Source organism: Ostrea edulis, chromosome 6, assembly GCF_947568905.1.
Source record: "Ostrea edulis chromosome 6, xbOstEdul1.1, whole genome shotgun sequence".
Classification (NCBI taxonomy): domain Eukaryota; kingdom Metazoa; phylum Mollusca; class Bivalvia; order Ostreida; family Ostreidae; genus Ostrea; species Ostrea edulis.
In genome coordinates this window covers 12,261,167-12,282,089 of record NC_079169.1, presented here as the reverse complement: position 1 = coordinate 12,282,089, position 20,923 = coordinate 12,261,167, and the positions used below count along the sequence as shown (strand labels likewise).

General features: G+C 34.7%; 1 protein-coding gene across 1 annotated transcript in view; it reads right to left on the bottom strand.

The window, feature by feature from the left end:
* The window catches only part of LOC125648181 (uncharacterized), a 144,934-nt gene that overhangs the window by 29,899 nt on the left and 94,112 nt on the right, over positions 1-20,923 (bottom strand). Inside the window, exons 6-13 of the mRNA XM_056141547.1 lie at positions 12,912-13,187; positions 12,426-12,740; positions 9,331-9,456; positions 8,906-9,178; positions 5,330-5,629; positions 3,889-4,031; positions 1,288-1,448; positions 951-1,101 (exon numbers count right to left, since the gene is read on the bottom strand). Of these exons, the coding sequence (XP_055997522.1) occupies positions 951-1,101; positions 1,288-1,448; positions 3,889-4,031; positions 5,330-5,629; positions 8,906-9,178; positions 9,331-9,456; positions 12,426-12,740; positions 12,912-13,187 (1,745 nt within the window). The remainder of the gene's footprint in view (positions 1-950; positions 1,102-1,287; positions 1,449-3,888; positions 4,032-5,329; positions 5,630-8,905; positions 9,179-9,330; positions 9,457-12,425; positions 12,741-12,911; positions 13,188-20,923) is intronic.

Below are 20,923 nucleotides of genomic sequence, written 5' to 3'. Positions count from 1 at the left end.
AAAGTAAGGAAAGAACACGCCTTCTGAGAAATGTAGATTTCTCAAATGTATATACTATTTTATAAGCTGGGAGAATGTGCCTTCAAGGATGCTTAACTAATATCTAGACGTCAACAACTTTAGGCGAAGTGCCGCATGGTGTTTACGCACGTAGCAGTCAAGATTATTTATCGTTTCAACTCGTACTGTGGCACGAACCTCGGTTTATAAAGTCTTACTCGAAAACCTTCAACTTCCTAAATGTTGAGTGTTTGGCGAAAGAGTTATTACAACAATGTAACTACTAGTATCCGTGTGTCTAGTTTTGACTAGGTCGAAATTGATATCTCGGAAATATTAAGTTGTACGTTAATTGAATACATTGAAAATTGTATTATACTTATACTCCAAGTTCCCTTTCAATTCTTCAAAATCACGCACCAGTTTTAAACACATTTAATATCCCAGTCAATGGGACGAATGAATGGATTCCAAATCTTCACAAAAACTGTTACAAACAGAGATACATTGCTGAATTCAGTAAATTTCTACAAATTCTTTTCATATTGATTGTGCATGGAGTGTGCATCTAAGTTGGTGCATATTTATGTCTTCAAGTGCATTCAATATGCATGTAAAATAAACTTGGTTCATAAACATTCTTCATTTTAGTTATCTCATTGCTACATTTAGAAGCTACAGTGCTGGAATCCGAACAACATTGTCACATTGTAGATGTAGTAATGCAATTTTTTATCGTTGATGATAAGCATGTTTCGAGGATAAAACAAGCGAATCAGTCAAGTGTTAAATATAGAATAGAGTATATATTTTCATAGATTTAATAACTCTGGTCGAAATTAAAATGGCAGATTTAGACGTTCCCCGATGAACGGCATGTAAAATCTCGCGTCAACTTTAATGTATAATGATTTAATTCTCAAAGATGAATTGTTCGATAAACAAAATACCTGTTTTTTGTTTCCATACAGAGTCATGTTTTCCCACGTAACTTTCACGAGCCATGTTGCTTTGAAACCTCTCAGATCCCTGAAATGTTTCTTAACAATACTGTCCGCTTTCTCCATGAACACCGAGTCTTCACTATCTCCCTCTATTCCTCTGTAAAATTCATGGAATTATGTTTCATACTTCATTTTGTCTGTACCATAACTCAAGACATAAGACTCGCAGGAAAATACTTTGAATTTTTTTTATTGTTTGCCTTCACTTTCCATCTGTATACTATATTTATTCAGTTGTTCCGATACTTTACTTTGAAGCAAAAATGTTTTGTATGTGATTAACCTTCTATAAGTGTTATAGTACACTTTTCCAGTGTCGCCTGATGACAGATCCGTCCAAAAAGGACAAATGATCCGCTTTTCTTTGAGTTTGATAGAATCCATTTCATGTACTGTGATGCTGTTGAACGTTTCCCCAAGTCCAAAAACGCCATTAGAACCAATCTAAAATGTAAAAGTATACATTACTTATTAGATATTTACAGTAATTGGTCGTAATGGATTTATGGATTAATCAGTGCATTAATGATTTGGCTCTGTTTTAGTGATTATACTATATTCTATTGTAGCATTGATCATAAATTAGCCCACTTACAAATGCGCTAAACGTGGTAAATTTTTAATTAAAGTACTAACATATTATATCAATGCCAAAAGTTTTTTTTTAATGTAATATGAATTTTTCGCGGTTGATCATAATTTTTGCAATACACGGGCGTTAGTACTGAATTTTTTTTTCAAATGCATGACATGTAACAAAGTGACACGCAAAATCAAGAGATAATCAATTTTGTAATTTTTCCTAAAAGTAGCTATTTTTGCAATAGAATATGCATATTCCGAATAACCTCTTTTGTCAGAAAACCCAGATGACTCATTCGAAATATGAGATTAGATTTTCGAAACTCAATATACAAATCACCCAATCAAAATATGTTACAATAAGAAACGATTTAAGAGAGTCAAAAAGTAACGTTTTAATGAAAATCATTAAATATCGAACATTCCCAACTTTACTTCAAGGTAAGACGCTTGCGGCTTTATAAACTTGGAATATGTTTTAAAAAAAAAAAAGAAAACCAACAACCAAGTAAACTACAGTGCTTCTTTATGAATGAAAGGTGAATATAGCGAACAGTGATCAATCTGATAACTCCTACAAGGAATACAACATGGAGTGTTGGGCAAATACGGACCCCTGAATATATCAGAGGTGGGATCAGGTGCCTAGTAGAAATAAGCATCCCCTGTCGACCGGTCATACCCACCATGGGCCGTATATCTTGATCAGGTAAACGGAATTATCTGTAGGCAAAATCAGTGTGTCAAGAACGCCCTATTAATCGATATTATACATGTATCCTGTCTTTTAAAAAATATCAACTCTGGTTTGATGTTACATGTACGTACTATTGTTTTGATGTGTCTAGTACGGGATTTTAATACTCTTGTTATACTTGTAATTCATTCTGACAATGTATCAAGTTCTTTTTTTTTCATATTTAGCCAATCGACTGGCATAATCGACGACAAAATTGATAATAAAGATGGAATTCTGTCGCCTATTGACAGACTGAGGATCTCTGAATGTAGGACCTTTCAAAATAAATGTTTCCTGGTCCTTATTTACAACTATATCATCATCACAAGAATGGCATGTACTCCTGGACTATATTTGAAAGAAGACGAACACGTAGGTGGATTAAATATAAGATGGTCTACATCTAGGCACTGCAAAGTTTGTTCGTAATTAAAAAGTTTGAAGAGTAGAAGTGTATTTGTAGGAAACACAGGGTGTATACCTGAACCTGAAATATGTTGGAATACAAGTCTGTACTTTATTTATGAAGACGAATGTTGCTTATGTTGACGGTACATATTCCTTTGTTTGTAAATTTAAGTTTAAGGGACTGGCGACATGATTCGGATGGAATATTATCCATAACCCGCAGTGGTTTAAAGAGCAAGTGATAGACAACATCCATAATCATAGAGTTCATTCTATATTCTGGTGTTGAAAAATCCAAATATGCACTAGTTTTGACATTTTTTGAATAACGTATTCAAACCTCTCAATGGAATAGAGTGCTATTATAGGTTTTTGCGAATATGACGTGGACCTAATTATAGGTTTACGTAAGGTAAAAGAGAATCAAGCTTGACATCGTGTATACTTGGTGATGTCTATGGCTGTGTTTACGTCTTCGTGTATTTGGAAAAAGTACCATCACATTCACAATATTTCCTTAAGGATTAATCAAATTTCCTACAATGTATATATTATCATTCAATCCGTATTGAAATGAAGTATTAGAGTCCTGATCCAGTGATCTCTTTGTCTACGAAAATGGGTACTTAAAGTTCGATTGTTTGTAATATGGTATTTTTGTCTAGAATTGTTACCCTCAAGAATTAGATGGAGTGGTGAGGGGAATGCAATTATTTATAGAGAAGTTGGTTACCACCATTAATTATTTGAAATTTGTATTCCGATATTCTTTTTTAAGTGAACCTTTAGTTATTAAGCAACATAGGTTACACTCAATTGCGTAGACAACGCTAGAAGATTTACAGGTCAAATTCTGTTTTGGTACAGAAACTACGTCCGGTGAGATTACTAGTAAATTAATTTCTAGTGACCCATATATCACAAGTTTTACAATTATTTTCAGAACATATTGAGATCGAGCACATGATATATGAAAAGGAATCATGAAAAACAGTTCTTAATGGAACATGGCAATATTCAATTTGCGTATATGAATTTTCATTTCTGTACCAAAGCTGACTATTTGAAGATCGTACATATGGCAAATGTTTGATATCTCGAAGGATAATCCGAATGACACAAACCATTCCGTTAGAGCTATATAAAAATCCTTACAACAACCGAATTGAATCCTCCATCAGATCCATCTCCGATGTAAACTGTTGTGGGGGATCTAAGGAGCCCACTCGTGACGTCATCTCCTTGTAAAACCCCATCCTTTCCTCCATAAGACATATACGCCTTTCCAGTGTACTGACCTAGCATATGCAAGGTGAAGATAACGAACAGTGATCAATCTCATAACTCCTACAAGCAATACAAAAAAGATAGTTGGGCAAACACGGACCCCTCGACACACCAGAGGTGGGATCAGGTGCCTAGGAGGAGTAAGCATCCCCTGTTGACCGGTCACACCCGCCGTGAGCCCCATATCCTGATCAGGTAAACGGAGTTATCCGCAGTCAAAATCAGTGTGCCAAGAACGGCTTAACAATCGGTATGAAACACGTCAGACAGCATTTAACCCAATGCGAGGTTGCATTGGCGAACTAGATCGCCACAACGACATAGACATTGATAAAAAGTCAAAACAATACACGTGTTGCTGAAAGATTTGGAATTTTACACAAGGAATAGCAGTATTGTTTTCGGAGGGGGTGCCGAGGTTTATGAGGTGAAAGATACATTAAAGTAAGTGGACATTTGCATAGACAGCGAATTCGAAGATCATGTAAATATTATTTGCTTTAATGAGTTTATCATCCTCATCACCCTATCGTTATTAATCCTATTTACCAAACGCCACATGTCCTTCGGATACGACCTTAGAAAGTACTATAGTTGGCGCCGGCACGATGAAGAGCCCTCGCTGCTATAACCGTAAGCGCTATGCATAGATCGAAACTTGGGGCACTTCATTGATGGCGTCTACATGTGTGAAGCATTCTCATACGGAGCGTAAATCAAGATATAGACAAAACACCCTGCAATACGAAATAAAGTTTGTGTTTATAAAGATATGTTTACATTCATCTGTGTTTTTCTTTGAAATATAAGAAATTCTGAATGATAATCTAGAAGGAAAACATCAGAGTGATGTCACAATCGCAAACTAATCATAACCAACACCACTTAAAACAGCAGCCAATAACAATCAAGAAAGAAGCCATAGGTTACTCAATTCAATGATAATTCTGTTCAATACCTGTACATATAAGTGTTTCAAATAACCACTTACAGTTGCAGTGGTGCGCAAACAAATTTCCATTTTTTCTTGAATTTGTTTGCACACCAACTGCAATTACATTTAGATGTCAAAATGCAATATTTAATGCTTAAATGCAAACAACGTGAAGTTCAGCCTTTTTTGTAGATTTGTAACAGTGAATGGAATTAAAATATTTCAAATCAACCTTTAGTTTTTCACGTTTTGTGAAAATCAAATTATAATTCATAGTTTTAAAGTCTTAGGAAGATACTGATACTCTGGCTGAAATGATTTATACGACAGAGCTTCTTAGGACATTCGCCTCAAATACAATTACAATATACGTACTTTCCTTTGTTTCTATCCAGTATGTAGACGGAAGACTCTCCCTTGATCCGTAAGAAGGATAATTAGTTATATATCCGTAACTGATAGCTGTAATGGTGACGTTATACAGAGTGACGGGCAGCAGAAGTTCTTTCCAGTAGATCTCCGGAACACTGGCTATGGTTTGCTGACTACGATCCCCTATCGTGACTCTGTAGCGGCTAACAAAGCTATTCTGTCCAGATGCCTCCCATCTCAAATACAGATTGTCAGCGGAAAAATTACTCAAACGTCGTAAGATTGGTCCAGGTCTCAGTGGCTCTGTTAAAGAACAAAAGAAATCATTTTCATACACAACACACCAATGATAACCATACTGGATGTGTATGTGATATTCTTGTATATATTTTCAACTTTTCTAAATATTCATGTCCTTATGAAGATGACTGGGAAAAAGCACGTGTTTTACCACTTTTTAAATCAGGAGATGGATGTTTAGTTAATAATTAACGGCCTGTATCCATTTTACCCTGTGTTTGAGCAAAAGTTTAGAAAGGCATGTTTTTAATTAATTTTATGAGTATTTGTCAGTAATTTCTCTAATTACAGATTGTCAGTCTGGTTTTAGGTCAAAACACTCATGTGAAAGTACTCTTATTTCTCTAGTTGACAAATGGCTTAAAAATATTGATGATGGTAAACTTACTGGTGTACTTTTTATAGACTTACGGAAAGCATTTGACACTGTTAATCACAAGATTTTATTACACAAACTCAAGTCATTTGGCATATGCAATGACTATGCATGAATGGTTTAAATCATATGTAACAAATCGTACACAGAGACTTATTTGGAAAGGCAATTTATCGTATTAAAAAAATGTAACCATTGGAGTTCCGCAAGGCTCTATTTTAGGCCCATTGTTTTTTATCCTGTATATTAATGACTATCCACAAGCACTGAAACATTCTCATGTAAATATGTATGCAGATGATACTTCACAAGAGGAAACAGATAAGTCAGTGGAAAACATTGAGTCGAAGATGTGTGAAGAGCTTCAGCGCATTATAATGCTGGTTAAGGAAAATAAATTAAACTTAAACTTTCTAACGTATACTTATTGGATCTGCACAAAAATTATCAAAGTATCAACAATTAAATTTAGTGGTAAATAACCATGTCATAGAATGTGTTCAGGAGTCAAAAATACTTGGTATTATTATTGGTGAAATTTTGTCCTGGAAAAGTCATATAGATTCACTTATGAACAAGATTTCCCAGAGAATTAGCATTTTAAGAAGAATAAGATATTTTATGTCAAACGATGTGCTGTTGAAGATTTTTCATACTATGATTTTTTTCACATTTTACATATTGTTGCACTATATGGATCAATCCAAGAAATGCTGAAAATGTGAAAAAGCTTTTCATATTGCATCAAGGGTAATTCTCAACATTAGAAATTTCGAAACATCATCTAATGCCATGTTTACACAACTTAACTGATTGCCTCTATCAGATTACCTTGTCATTTAAGTGTATACAGTTTTACATGGTTTAATGCCAAATTATTCAAATGTTTTTTAAATATGTATCAGGAGTCAGTGAGAGGAAAACTAGAAATTCTAATTCAAATATAGTGTATGTACCCGGGCAAAAACTGAATATTTTTGAAGATCTTCCAGTGTTTCAGGGAGCACAATGTTGAATGCCTTGAGTGAAGATACAAGAAACTCAACAAGTTTAGTGTGTTTTAAAGGGGAAGGCAACCCTAACCACATTGTTGCTTTTATGAATAAAATATCACTTTAAAATACTGATATCGTAAATGACATTCTTTAACAAAAAAAATCCTTGCTTAACAATTAAATCAATATAAACATAAGTCACGAACAGTTAAGTTTTGAACCGTATAGATTTGAGCCCGTTCTTTTGAAAGAAGAAATTGATAAAAGAAGGCGTTCAGTCGAGTCACAGACCAGACATACGGTAAACGTTTTTTGATACAAATGTCTTGAACCTCAACTTGCCATTACGCAAATGATGGATCCAGAGTTTAGGTAGTCTTTTCATTTCCAATGACTTGGTTTGGTTGGGAATTTCGAAAAAAAAAACTTTTTCACATCTCCTCTTTGCATTAGTGTGATTAACTGCTTGACAGGAAGGCATCAACCTATTTATTCGTAAGATCTACCACATGCACATCTTTGATGATCTTAAAATCTCATCAAAACCAGAACAAACGGTGTGATGTGAAACTTATTGATTTTGTGATCTTGAATACAAAAGAGTTACACATCATGGCAACCTCTATAATAGAGATGGTGGGAATTTCAATTTTTAACGTTTTCAAATTAGTACTGAAGCTTATCTAGGTTGTATATCAACAGAATAGTATGACAAATCTTTATCATATAATTAATCCTACCATTTTTCATGTAAAAATATTTTGGGTTGCCTTTCCCTTTAAGAGAAATTATCGTAGAGATCATCACCATACTTTTTAAGTTTCATTTTGTTCCTATTTATCTTAAATTCATAATTATTGAAAATTATATGTACTCTACTTCTTTTAATCTGTGTTTATTTTACTAATATATGTGTCTATGTATGTTATATGCAGGATCATGTTGAAAACTAACGTTATCGCTAAATATGTAATCCTGGATAAACAGAGGTCCTATTATTATCATTATTATTATGTAATACCTCAATACGTACTATATGTATATACACTACATCTTGTGAAGTGCTGATTTTGTTTCTATTGGAGGTATATATGCGTACTGTTGTGTAACACATTTGTACTTCATTTACATACCTGACCTTTCATTTTTGAACGATGTTTGTCACTTTAATGTGAAGATATCGTAAGACTTTTTTGCCGTAATCCTATATGTCTTAGTCATAAAAAAAAATCAAAGCCCTTGAAACTTCATCTTACTATAAATACACTGTAGATGTTTTTGGTATCAATCAAGCAATCCTTCAGCATTCTATAAGATCTAATGATTTCGATTGAACATCCGATTTGTTCACATTCTCGTGTGGGAATTGTCCCCGGCATTAAACCAGCATCGGACAATGATATAGAATACCTATTATAAGTTGGTATAATTTTCATAATTGTATTATAAATGTTTAAAATCTTTGAATATTTTTGTGATTCATTTTTGCTGTTCACAGGATGTATTCTAACCCATAACATAATTGGGGGGATCGTCCGGGATATGATTCTCGCTTTGGATGCGAGAGCTCCGGGGTTTAGATCTCGAAAAAGCCCAAAGTTTCTGTTATTGGTCAGAACAAACTCTCTGACCAGCAAAAATCAATGACAAACTTCAATCGATACCCCTAGTATGACCTTCATTGCATATTACATACATGTACATGGAGGAAAAGAATCATACAAGTTTCGCATTCATATGAATTTTGCTATCACTCCTATCATTTTTTACTTTTTCTCATTATCTCCCAATCATCTTCATTATGTGTATCTTTCTCAGCTTAATTAATAAAATACATTCCATATGCTATATAGAGAATTCTTGAGTAAGAGCTAAGTTACATAGTATTTGAAATTAGTATTAAGTTACCTAGAATTGTAGAGGAGGAATCGGAATCCACACTTATTTCCTGTTTAGGATCACTTAATTGAATTTTAGATCGAATGTAAACTATATATAGCCGTCCAGGTTGAAGTTTACAAGGTGTCGTGTACTCCGTCTTATTTCCAACAGAAACCATCTCTGACGTAATGACTTGGTACCCTGACACCAGATCCTGGTCCTTAGAGGGAGGCTGCCATGTGATCGTCATGTCACATGTAGAACTTTGAACATTAACTGATTGTGGTTGTAGATAATTTCCTGTTGTAATATTAAAAAATTAACAATTATATTAATTAATACCATTTTACGGTAGTGTTCAAAGAGTGTAAGCTCTTTTTTTAAGTAACATCTTTCAATCATGAATAATACTAATTCATAGGACACTGTCTGTCTAATAAAAATTTACTCACTGCTATAACAGACTTTGTTTCTGTGGTAAGACGAGGAATCACACAGACATTTGTTGTTACGGCAGGTCAAACGGATATTTTCAAGGCATTCCCTGGTCTTATTGCACGGCTCAAGAAATTTAATACCTGATGTTCAAATAATGAATAAATCAATACAAAGGTATGGAGTTGCAGTGATATGTATACATTATTTTTAGATATTCAGGGAGCAGTCAGAATGTAACGAGTGTGTTTTTGATGAAGAGGTTAAATTGGTTTTAAAATATCTACTTTGTTTGTATTATGGCTATTGTGCAAGCAAAATGTTGGCTTCAAACTTACCCTCATTTATAAAGAAGAGAGCAAATCAATATGGATGTCCATTAAACGTATTAGAAATGTTCAGTCACATTTTTCAATTGTTCTGTCAAATCTTTAAAATGCAAAACCAGTACACATGTTTGAAAACATGATTTTTCGTGATGTACACCTTGAATACTACATACTCGTATAAATGCAGTCATGATAACCTACATTACCAACCAGACCCAAGCTGTCCCAGAAAGCAGTCCCGGTGACTGCTCTAATACTGCTCTGTCAAAGGTGGGACTGCTCTGAGACTGCCCTGGGACTGCTTTGTTCAGCCACGCGTGAATAAATCACGTGATGATATGATTGACAAGAAAGCCCCGTTCACCTTGTATTCAGAATATACACAAATAACTTTTTTCACCGCTTACTGACGCACTTTCACTAGAGAACTTGAGAAAATAATGGATGGAAATAGAATAACAAAAATGGTTATCAACTTATAAACTCTACAGTATCTTTTTTTCACTCGTATTCATAAATTCATGAAAAAGTGTCACACAAGTCTTTTAAATGTGTGCTGTTTTCATGTATAATGTATTGTTTTTCTCTTTATTTACAGTGTGAGTCATTTATCTTCGATTTCTACTACCGTATTTACGCGCTCCGTTGATTATCAACAATGTTTATTGATAATCTCACTGCTTCTCTCACTAGTTATTTTAACCCCGCCTACTGGGACAGCTGGGACTGCTTTTCGGTTTGTTTACTGGGACTGTTGGGGACTACCCCGGGACTGTTCTGGGACTACTTTCTGTCAGGTTGGGTCTGGTTGGTACTGCAGTGTCTAGGGTACCAGGTACTCGCTTTACAACTGTGCGATTCTAGATCCATGTATCGCTTTAAACTCAAGATGATTAACATACGTAGTAAGTTTCCCTCGCAAAGGTCCCAATATTAGCAGTTAGAAGTTAAGGGTCTCTCGGAACTGACCTTAAAACGGAGGTCCCCGCTCACGTTATACATTGCTGACAATAAAGAACTCTCATTGCTACATCTCCTGTTCCAAGCATTATATATGCATTAAAATTTGTGGCGCTTTACCTACAGCTGGTAACGTCTCTATAAGTACATCAGTCTAAAAATGGAACGTAACGGACATACAAGGAAACAAAATATTAAGCTAAAATACTTAAAATATTCATCCGAAAGCTTTTGGGGTCTTGATATTGTATGATTGTCATGTGTATTGCTGCTTAAAGGACGCAACGCATGTCTCTAAACGTTTTCTTTTTCAGCAAAATGAATTCTTTTCATGCCTAAAGCTAGTTTAAAAATGTTTTAATGAAATATTTTGCGTAATTTTCGCATTTGAAAGCGATGAAATTCAAGTCTTGCGATATGCAAATTTACTTTCGCTATTTTACGCGCCATTATGTGTGACGTCATATGTACCCTCGGGTTTGAAAACATCTATTAACCATTTCATAAACAGTTTAGATTTAATCGAGAAAACACCAATTATCACGTTAACGGCTTGTAAATAACATTGCATTAAGGTGATTTGTGCCGAGTAAAGGTGTACTAGTTGTCGGTAGATACGATTTAGACTGCGTATTTTTCAATTTTTCGAAGGAAGGTATGAGTAAAAGACGTGGATACAATTTTTTGTAGGAGCAAGAACTTTACCATTAAACTACAACCAGTCATATTTAAAAAAAAAAAACACTTGGACAGAGACCCAGATAAAGTGCGAGAAAATGGATATATCGAAGCTAAGGATTGCTAGACCTACGGCATATACATTTTCTTCTGGTCTTCAAATTCCATACACACCCGGATCAACTGACCTTCACCTTGTAACAACATATTTAATTTGTGCTCCCAGTTTCTACCAACTGCTAGATTTACCCAAAAAAAAATCTAAAGATACAAACTAATTGAACATTAATTATAATTAATAAAACATTGTATTCCCTAACTTTAGATTGAATTATAAAATTATTTTTCATTGAACTCGTAACATCCTGAGTGCGCGAGTAAAGACGTGCTGACCACATATTTAAAAATAATAAGATTGCTTTATTAAAAGAAAATATTGTGATTTCCATCTTAAATTTGATTGCTTTTATTCACTTTTGTTTTTTTGTTTTTGTTTTTTCTCGTTTTTTTTTTTCTTTCTTTCCGAAATGCATCCGTGACAGTAGCTAGGCCTTGTTGTCAACAATATAACGTATCATAATTTGTCTAATCCAAAACTAAATAATAATTGCACTGTTTATTTTAGAAAAAAGCGTCAATTACAGATGATTACCTAATCGTGTGTAGACAGCGACCCATATCAACATTATTTACTCGCAATATTGCCGATTTCATACTTGCTTTCCTCATTATATTTGCATGGGTATTTACATCGCTATTTGTATGCGCTGGTGGCCAAAACATATAAAACTCAGGAAATTTGACAATATCGATTGAAAAATGTTGTCCATGGTGAATAAATTAGGCCCTTAAAAGCTGAATTTTTAATAATATCTCACACTACTTCACAATCAGTTGATCGAAGAGGGCGCATGATACATTACTGTAACACGTGACCACCCAACTAATTAACTAGACGTTTTGAAATCGGGGGTTAGATTTAAATCTGTATTTATATTTCGGCGAACGAATTATAAAAAAATAATTACTATACGCATCAGGAAGACAAAATGTTTGTTATTTTGTATACTTTGAAAACATGGGATGTATCCTTTATGTGTCATTTTATACTTGTAATTTTACAAAATGTGTTGCCAATTACGTACTCCCTTTCACATACACCCATGTCTCAAATGTGCTTGTTCCCAATCCTTCTGAGTTCCGCGCAGTACATCGATACCATGTTCTATATTCATGATCAAAATCCACTCTATTGATGACCAGTTTAGGATTGAACAGATCGAGAGAACTGCCGTTATATCTCACGTCTGTTATGTTGATGTCTACGCCATTCCTTTGCCATCGTGTCTCTAACGTCGGCGGAAAGTCGGAAAAATTTTGTGGAGAAGCTTTAATCTCCAGGGTTGACAGATATAGGGGATATACGTAACTGTCCCCGGTAATAATGACTTTTGGAGTACCTTGAAATAGAATACGAAGAAAACAATAACGTCAAAATCATACCAGGATATGACGTACAAGTACTACATGCTTATCAAATACGAAATACCATGTAAGTTTAATTGTTTTTGACGTACAACAAATAGTTAATATAATGTAAATAGCACGACTTTGTTAAAATCCACACTCACGCAGTGTTTTGATTTCCTCCACGTATGGCTTGCTACTTCTTCTATAGGAATATCTGTGCCAGCTTTCTGCTACAATTGTAACCGTATAATTTCTACCAGGTTCCAATCTTCGTGAAATGGGTGTTTCAGTTGAACTTGAGTAGTAGTTGTATCCACCAATGTTTATTCGGTATCGATCGACACGTGTTCTGTTTTCTGGGGCTGTCCATTTCAGATGAAGTTTTTCAGGATGGAAGTTACTGGTGTTTCTATCTATAGCACCAGGAGGGAGTGGTTCTAAAAACAATGGTGAATGTTGTTTAATGAATGTTAAGCAATTCTACATGTGTCATTGAAAAGATTTTCCAAGCGCCTGGGCTCTTTTCCAATTATATCTCTTTGGAAGGGGGCATGACTTTTAATGTAAACAGACAAGAATTCCCTTTACTCAAATATGCGTTATTACAGTTTTGTTCATAATGACAAAATTGAGATGTTGAAAATGTGAAAAGTGTAATGATAACACCAAGGATAACGACCAACGTTAGACAAATGAACAAAAAGTTCAGAAGAACATATGGGTGATTTCGATTCAGCGACACGAGTTACACGGGTAACTAGAGTTGTAAATACATGTACAATGTATAGTTTTCGACACTCGTCTTACTCGAGCACATTCCCCATTTGAGTAGGAGTGACAAGTGTTCCAAAATGGTGGCTTGTTAGCAAGCAACGTTGTGTGAAGATTATTTTTGTTTATATTTATTATCAGAAATGTAAAGCATCGATAAAAACCCGATACAAAATATGATTCTGACACATTTATGGAATTTCTTCATTTTAGGTTTGATAAAATCGAAGTACATGTACATATTGAAAGGAAACTTTTAACAGCATTTGAGAATGCACAGACTGTCAAAATGCTGAATTTACCAGTTATTATGATACAACTATAAAAAAAATTAAATTGTATTTTACTAATTTAACAAAATATAATCCTAAACCAGTGTAAATTTAGCAGTAGTGTCACAAGAGTTGCTTTAATTGAATTCAAACTATGTTGTCTGGTGGAAAAAATAATTCACAAGTATTTTTTGTCTTTTATTTTCTTCATTTATCTTAGAATAGTTAAACGGCCCACAAACACGGGTGCCTGAACATAACAGAAGTGGCATCGGGTGCCTAGGAGAACCCATATCAACCGGTCACACCCGCTGTAAGCCCTATGTCTTGATCAGGTAAACATAGTAATCCGTTGTCAAAATCAGTTTGCCAAGAACGGCTTAAAATACATGTATTTTATGAAAAGTGAAGATAACGAACAGTGATCAATCTCATAACTCCTATAAGCAATACAAAATAGATAGTTGGGCAAACACGGACCCCTGGACACACCAGAGGTGGGATCAGGTGCCTAGGAGTAAGCATCCCCTGTCGACCGGTCACACCCGCCGTGAGCATTATATCCTGATCAGGTAAACGGAGTTATCTGTAGTGAAAATCAGTGTGCCAAGAACAACCTAACAATCTGTAGGAAGCACGTCAGACATCATTTGACCTAATGATAGGTTGTATTGACGAATTAGATCGTTATAACGACAATAGAATTTGCTCAAACATTTCACAAATCCTCCTTTCCGAAGCTTGTGGTGTGCCCAACTGTGTGAAAATAATGTTGAGGATGTGTGATTAAAAGTCAGGATTACCCTGACCCTTTCCATAAAACAATAAATGACAATGAAAACAATGCTAATAATTGGAGGTTTGGTTATAGCAACATATTCTATTAGTACATTGAAATTAAACTGAAATTTGTCATCCCAACAATATTTTAGATAAAATAATTTGAATATAAATTATTTCCCTATAACTTGGTTTTCATGTAATACGGGGTCCTCCACCTATTTTATAGTAGCAGTGATTGAGTGTGAGAACAATACACGATATAATATTTAAACTTGAAAGCTTCGTATTCAATCCATGTAGTGACCCACCACTTCTCAAATCACCCGTTGGGGGGGGGGAGGTTGAGTTAACCCTCCCCACCCACCCCACACACATATACACGATTTAGGGTTTTGAAGTTCGGACCAAAGCACAATTTTGTTGGTGTTATTGTTTTAATTTTTAATTTTGGATAGTTCAACATGCAACATGCCACCTCTCATACTTTGGAAAAGATAAGAATGCTAGCATGAGCCTCTGAAAAGTTCAATCTGCAGTTTGATTATGTTTCGTCATTCAATAGAAATTGTTTATTGGGACTGTATAATTTAATTTAACAATATTTTATTCGCAAATAAGTAAATGGGATCAGGCGTAGCATATTTTAGAGCATTTCAGCACCCTCTAGATCTATACATCAAGGTCACAATGAATCAAACACATGTACACAGGTAGTCATATAATGTAAAGAAGATAAAATATACAGAAAGAAGAGATACACACACACACACACACACACACATATATATATATATATATATATATATATATATATATATATAAGCATTAAATTCCAACAACACCAGATACCTAAAAGTGTCGGATCCATAACATGGATACCAGGTCAAATACAAAAAAATATACAAAGCACTAAAATGACCAACGACACGAACAACCTGATTGTCAAATTTTCGGGAAATTGAATTTATATCCAATAATAAAAGTCAAGAAACACAAAACTCGAATAACATTTCACTGTTAGCGCTTTCGGCTTTAATGCCTCTTCAGACAGTTATATGTATATAGTTGGGCAATATATATATATATATATATATATATATATATATATATATATATATATACTAATGAAAATAATCATGAAACAAGAGAAGAAAAAATAGTAGGAGTAGGAAATAAAACAAAATATGGATAATACAATGATCTTTATATAACTTGTATATTCCATGCAAATTCAAAGGTTTTTTTCGCCACGATAGAACTAGTGGGGGTCGCGGATATTTGATGTTTGACTTCTAACAAAATGTGTGAAATATATTGGGTCGGCGGGACTAGATCACGGGTACATTTTATCTTGCGCCGACCCAATTTCACACTTTCCGCAAGAAGTCAAACACTTCTGTTAAGTAATAGTTATTTTACATATATTTATTTCGGTGTATCTTGAATTATTTGGACGAAGGGAGGTAACGAGTGCGAGGCACGAGTCTCCACCCTTCGTCCAAATAAATCAAGATACACCGAAATAAATATTCAATAACTTACTTGTATCATGACCAATTAGAAATGTAATATATATCATGTGACCAGTGGTTAATGCATGAATTTTTAATTACCCCAATGAAAAGTAAAGTTTTTGTCAGGTGATCGCATGCTCATCGCGCACTTATCGTCCGATAGATGGTGAGAGCGGATGTGCAGAATGTGTCTGATCAGACCACCTCAACTATGAACATTGGCGATTTACAAGATTTGGGTGTACAGTTTTTATTCAATGGTGACCATGAGGATTTTCACACAAGCATGTGAGGATCACACATTTCGTGAAATTAAACTGGGAGATGATAAAATGGATATCGACACTAGATCTAGTGAATTCTAATTTGAACTTCACCATGTGTTGAAATTGTCAGGTGATGTTCAATGATTTATTTACACAGCACGGTTTTACAAAATATGCAAATGATGGTTCCGCCCACTAGTGTATCTCCAGTTATTTTATAACAGGAAAAACACCACGGCCATGATACAATTTCAAATACACGGAAAACTTAGTTCTATTGTGGAATATGCATGGAATATACAAGGTATACACAAATCATTGTCCAGACACTATCAATGATTATCTCTATCAAAGTATTTAACTGTAAAAGTGTCGGTCAAATGTATTTCATGTTATTTTTTTAAAAATATCTTTTGATGGTTTGGTTTGTATTTTTACTTCTATTGATATATATGCCATAAATGACAGTCATAAATCAATTCCTATTTGTTAGTCATAGACATTAATAATTGAGAGAGAGAGAGAAAGAGAGAGAGAGAGAGAGAGAGAGAGAGAGAGAGAGAGAGAGAGAGAGAGAGAGAGAGAGATAACGGATATGTAATTACATATAGAATGTGGATGCTTTTCATTCACAGAATACTAATTCACATTTCAAACACAAATTACCTGCACTACTCTTTAGAATCATTAAACAATGAATTTAAGACTATTTTAAATGAAGAAATTAAGGAAGGCGATTAAAATGAAAATGTTCAAAACCAGGTTTTCTCAGAAACATAGACAGTGTTTGGTACCGTTGCAATTATCTCAATAAGCTGAAAAACAATATGCATATCATGAAAAATAGTCTTAGGAAAAAACTTAAACACCACCTTAAATAAACTGGTTTATTTTGCTCAAGACCGATTTTCACACCTCCTGCAAAGAGAGCAATCCAAACCGCGTTCACATCTAAAAACCAGGCGGCCGTTTCACTAAGCGATCGTAGATCGTAAACGTACGATTACGTTTAAGTTCATTTGACTCACACGTATACGAGCGTTTTACGAAATCTATCGTAGTCGTAACACTTACGATTGCGATTTACGTCTGACTTTTTAGAACTCTTTTCTGTTTGGAGGTAGATTAAAAATTAATCCTACCATGGAAAGAATGGGAACCATTCATTATTTTCTCATGGTTTTAAACATATCCTTATCGTCTGTAGTAACCCATGCAAGTTGTCAACAAAAATAATGGAAATTTTGAGCCCGATCTCTAGTGTAACGTAAAGAAAATTCCTAGAATGTTTAAACAATTGATAGGATAATTGTTATTGACTTTAATGTAATTAAAAGTTTGGAAAAAATGATATAAGAAATGACATAAAAGATTTACATTTTTGAATTTTAATGTCAAGTAAGCTATGTTCAAAGGATTGAAAAACAAATAAGAAAATGAAAATCAAATTGCACACAAGTAGGCCTATAGGAAATTTTATCCTGCATCAAACTATGGATATATACATGAACTCCGGCGTTTAAACATTGTTGTAAAATACGTTATAACACTAATAACATATCTATTCACTTATTTATATAAGTTTTAAACAAATCATGGGCTCAATTTGTTCCTTAATTGACTCGAAATTTATTTTCCTCATGTGTTTGTATTTTATATAATTTTTTTCCGTTTAGGCATGTAAGCATATGCTAACTTCCATCTTTACGTGATGATGTATATTCCAGATCATTTATTGAAAATTATTGATATTGCACTGCCGTTGAAGGGCTGCAAAATTTAGGCCTATACTCGGCGCTTACGGCCATTGAGCAGGGAGGAATCTTTATCGTGCCACACCTGCTGTGACACGGGACCTCAGTGTTTGTAGTTTCATCCGAAGGACCGCCCCATTTAGTCGCCTCTTACGACAAGCAAGAGGTACTGAGGACCTATTCTAACCCGGATCCCCACGGGATTGCACTTTATAACAAGGGGTCGGAACCCCAAGGATCCGATAATGACCCATCCCTTTTCTGTGTATACATATAGGTCTAGGTTTGTATGTTTAATTTCTAACGACCTTCATAAAACTACAGAAACGTTCCACTTGCAAAATTGGGATTATAACCCCTTTCCCATTACCAAATCATGTTATTATCATATTTTCCTTAAAATTTGTAATGTTTATCATTCGAATGTGCATGTATTATGCAGTTACTCAGTTGCATCAAAGGTATTGATCCGACGAAAAAAAAAAAAAATAGCTGAGTACGTCGAATCGCAACGTCTCGAATTTAAATGAACTGTTTCTAAAGAAACTTAATTTCTGAACATGTCTATGAGAATTACTTGAATTCTGCCTAATGTTAAATATACATATGCACTAACGGTGATGCAGGCACATGTAGCAATAACCCCCACCCCCTCCTCCCCATATTACTTTTCTAACAACTGTTCGTGTTATCATTACATGCAAAGTTTGATATATGGACTACACACACACACACACACACACACACACACACACCCTCCTCACTTTTTAATGAACTCATTGCCTTTACATTTACTTCAGCAGACTGGTCACAGGGGCTAGGCCCGTTTTGGACCCGAACTCTGTGATACAATGAATTTACTATATCTGTGGTATCACAGAGCCCGGGCCCAAAACGGGCTTGACCCCTGTGGGACTGTCATTTCTGTGGTTGTGCGTAACAAAGAAGGACAACTCTAATATTGATTTAAGATTCGGGCTCGGACTGTACAATATTTTTGTGCAAAAGCAGACTGCAATTCATTGTGATTGTTTTCTTCCTACAAAGTATAAACAAACTCAGTCAGCTAAATACTACCACAAAATGATCTCAGGCGGGCCAGCATGGCGGCCATATTCCTCATTTACGTTCATGTAGGAGCACTCTCGATACCCCTAGACCACTCGCAGGGTTACGATCAATATTGATCGTAAATCGCAAATCGTAACTTTTAGTGAAACGGTCTTACGTGCTACGTTCACATTTAAGTCTACGTTTACGATCTACGATCGTTTAGTGAAACGGCCGCCAGCACTGCACAGAACCGACAGTTTGTACCGCATTTATTTATTGAAATAATTTCATACTTGATACAGCTACATGGATACTTACGAATTAAAGAAACACGAACATCGCAGCATTTAAATGTACCAGTAAATATCAGCATTTCTCAGCATCAACATGATTTATTAGTACCAACATTAAAAATATCAGTAATCATGAGAGCTTAGCAGCGTCAACAACACAATAACAGTAGGCAGCGCACTTTCCGTCCAATAGTGCGAGTACTCTAGTTAATGTAAGTATCACGTATGCGCCTTTTTCATAGGGCACAGTACAATAAAAACCAAAACGTTTTAATCGGTAGTTCGGAGCTTTAGAAACGTAGGTATTGATAAAAAAAAAAAAAGGAAAAGTATTTCTCGGTAGTTTAGAACTTTCAAACATCTGTATTGATACAATGCCCTCAATCAAATAAGCAAATTATAACAATAACAACGATAATTAATATGAATAGGAATTACTCCACAAATAACAAATTATTCAAAAATCTACAAAATAGATAATTTCAAGGTATAAATCTTCATTTAAATCAAATTAATATTTAGACACTTTGAAATCGTCCATGGTATATAGATTTTGATTTGAATAATTAATATTTTATTAGTATTTTGTAAGAAAAATATGCTGCATATATTATGAACGAAATTTTATCCTCCGTGTAACACCGTGAAAACACAGTGACACTCCGTGGACACCCCGTGTTACGCGGAGGGCTCTCTGATTCAAGGCTGGCGCAAAAACCGCAACTTCAAAGGCACCAACTTTGTGAAGCATGGATTTTTGGTCCACGGGGGCTCGTGTTTTTCGGGGAATACTCGTGGACTGTACTGTATAATGAAAATGCCAATATTATGAAATCTGTGTTTGTCAAAGATAAATGAGAAGGGGGTGTCGTCAACTTCATGATTCGAAACCGTGTAGTAAAAATTAACGTGCTCTCAATAGGCAGTATTTCGTTTTTATTTCTAGAAAATTAAATTTTCAAGTCAAATTTTATTTTATTTACAGATTGCTACTTTCAAAATGATGTATTTATTCTGGTAAACTTGAAATTCGCTTTGGGAAGTACAAAAGCACACTTCTATAGAAAAGTAAGGCTTAATTCCTATAAGAGTTTGTAAAACTAATATTGAGAAGTGCCGGTGATTTAACGGAAGAATATTAGTTTACTCTTTTAGTTTTAAAATAGGAGTCGCATAAAATATTTCATGAAAAGCTAGATGTGTCGGCACGACGCGAATGCTCCCGCCTGCAGTAAATTCAAATGCATAGGACATGCATAGGACATCCATCGAAGTATAGCATTAATGAAGAACTCAACAACAATCCTTTTCCTGGCCTGGTATGTATCTTAACAGCCATAGAATAAATGCATACTTTATAAAGGTATTTCTTCTGAATCAATGCCATCATATGATCAGAATAATAACATCCATGAACTTTATACACCTACAATGTGTGAACACCTATTAATCGGTGTGATTGAGTTT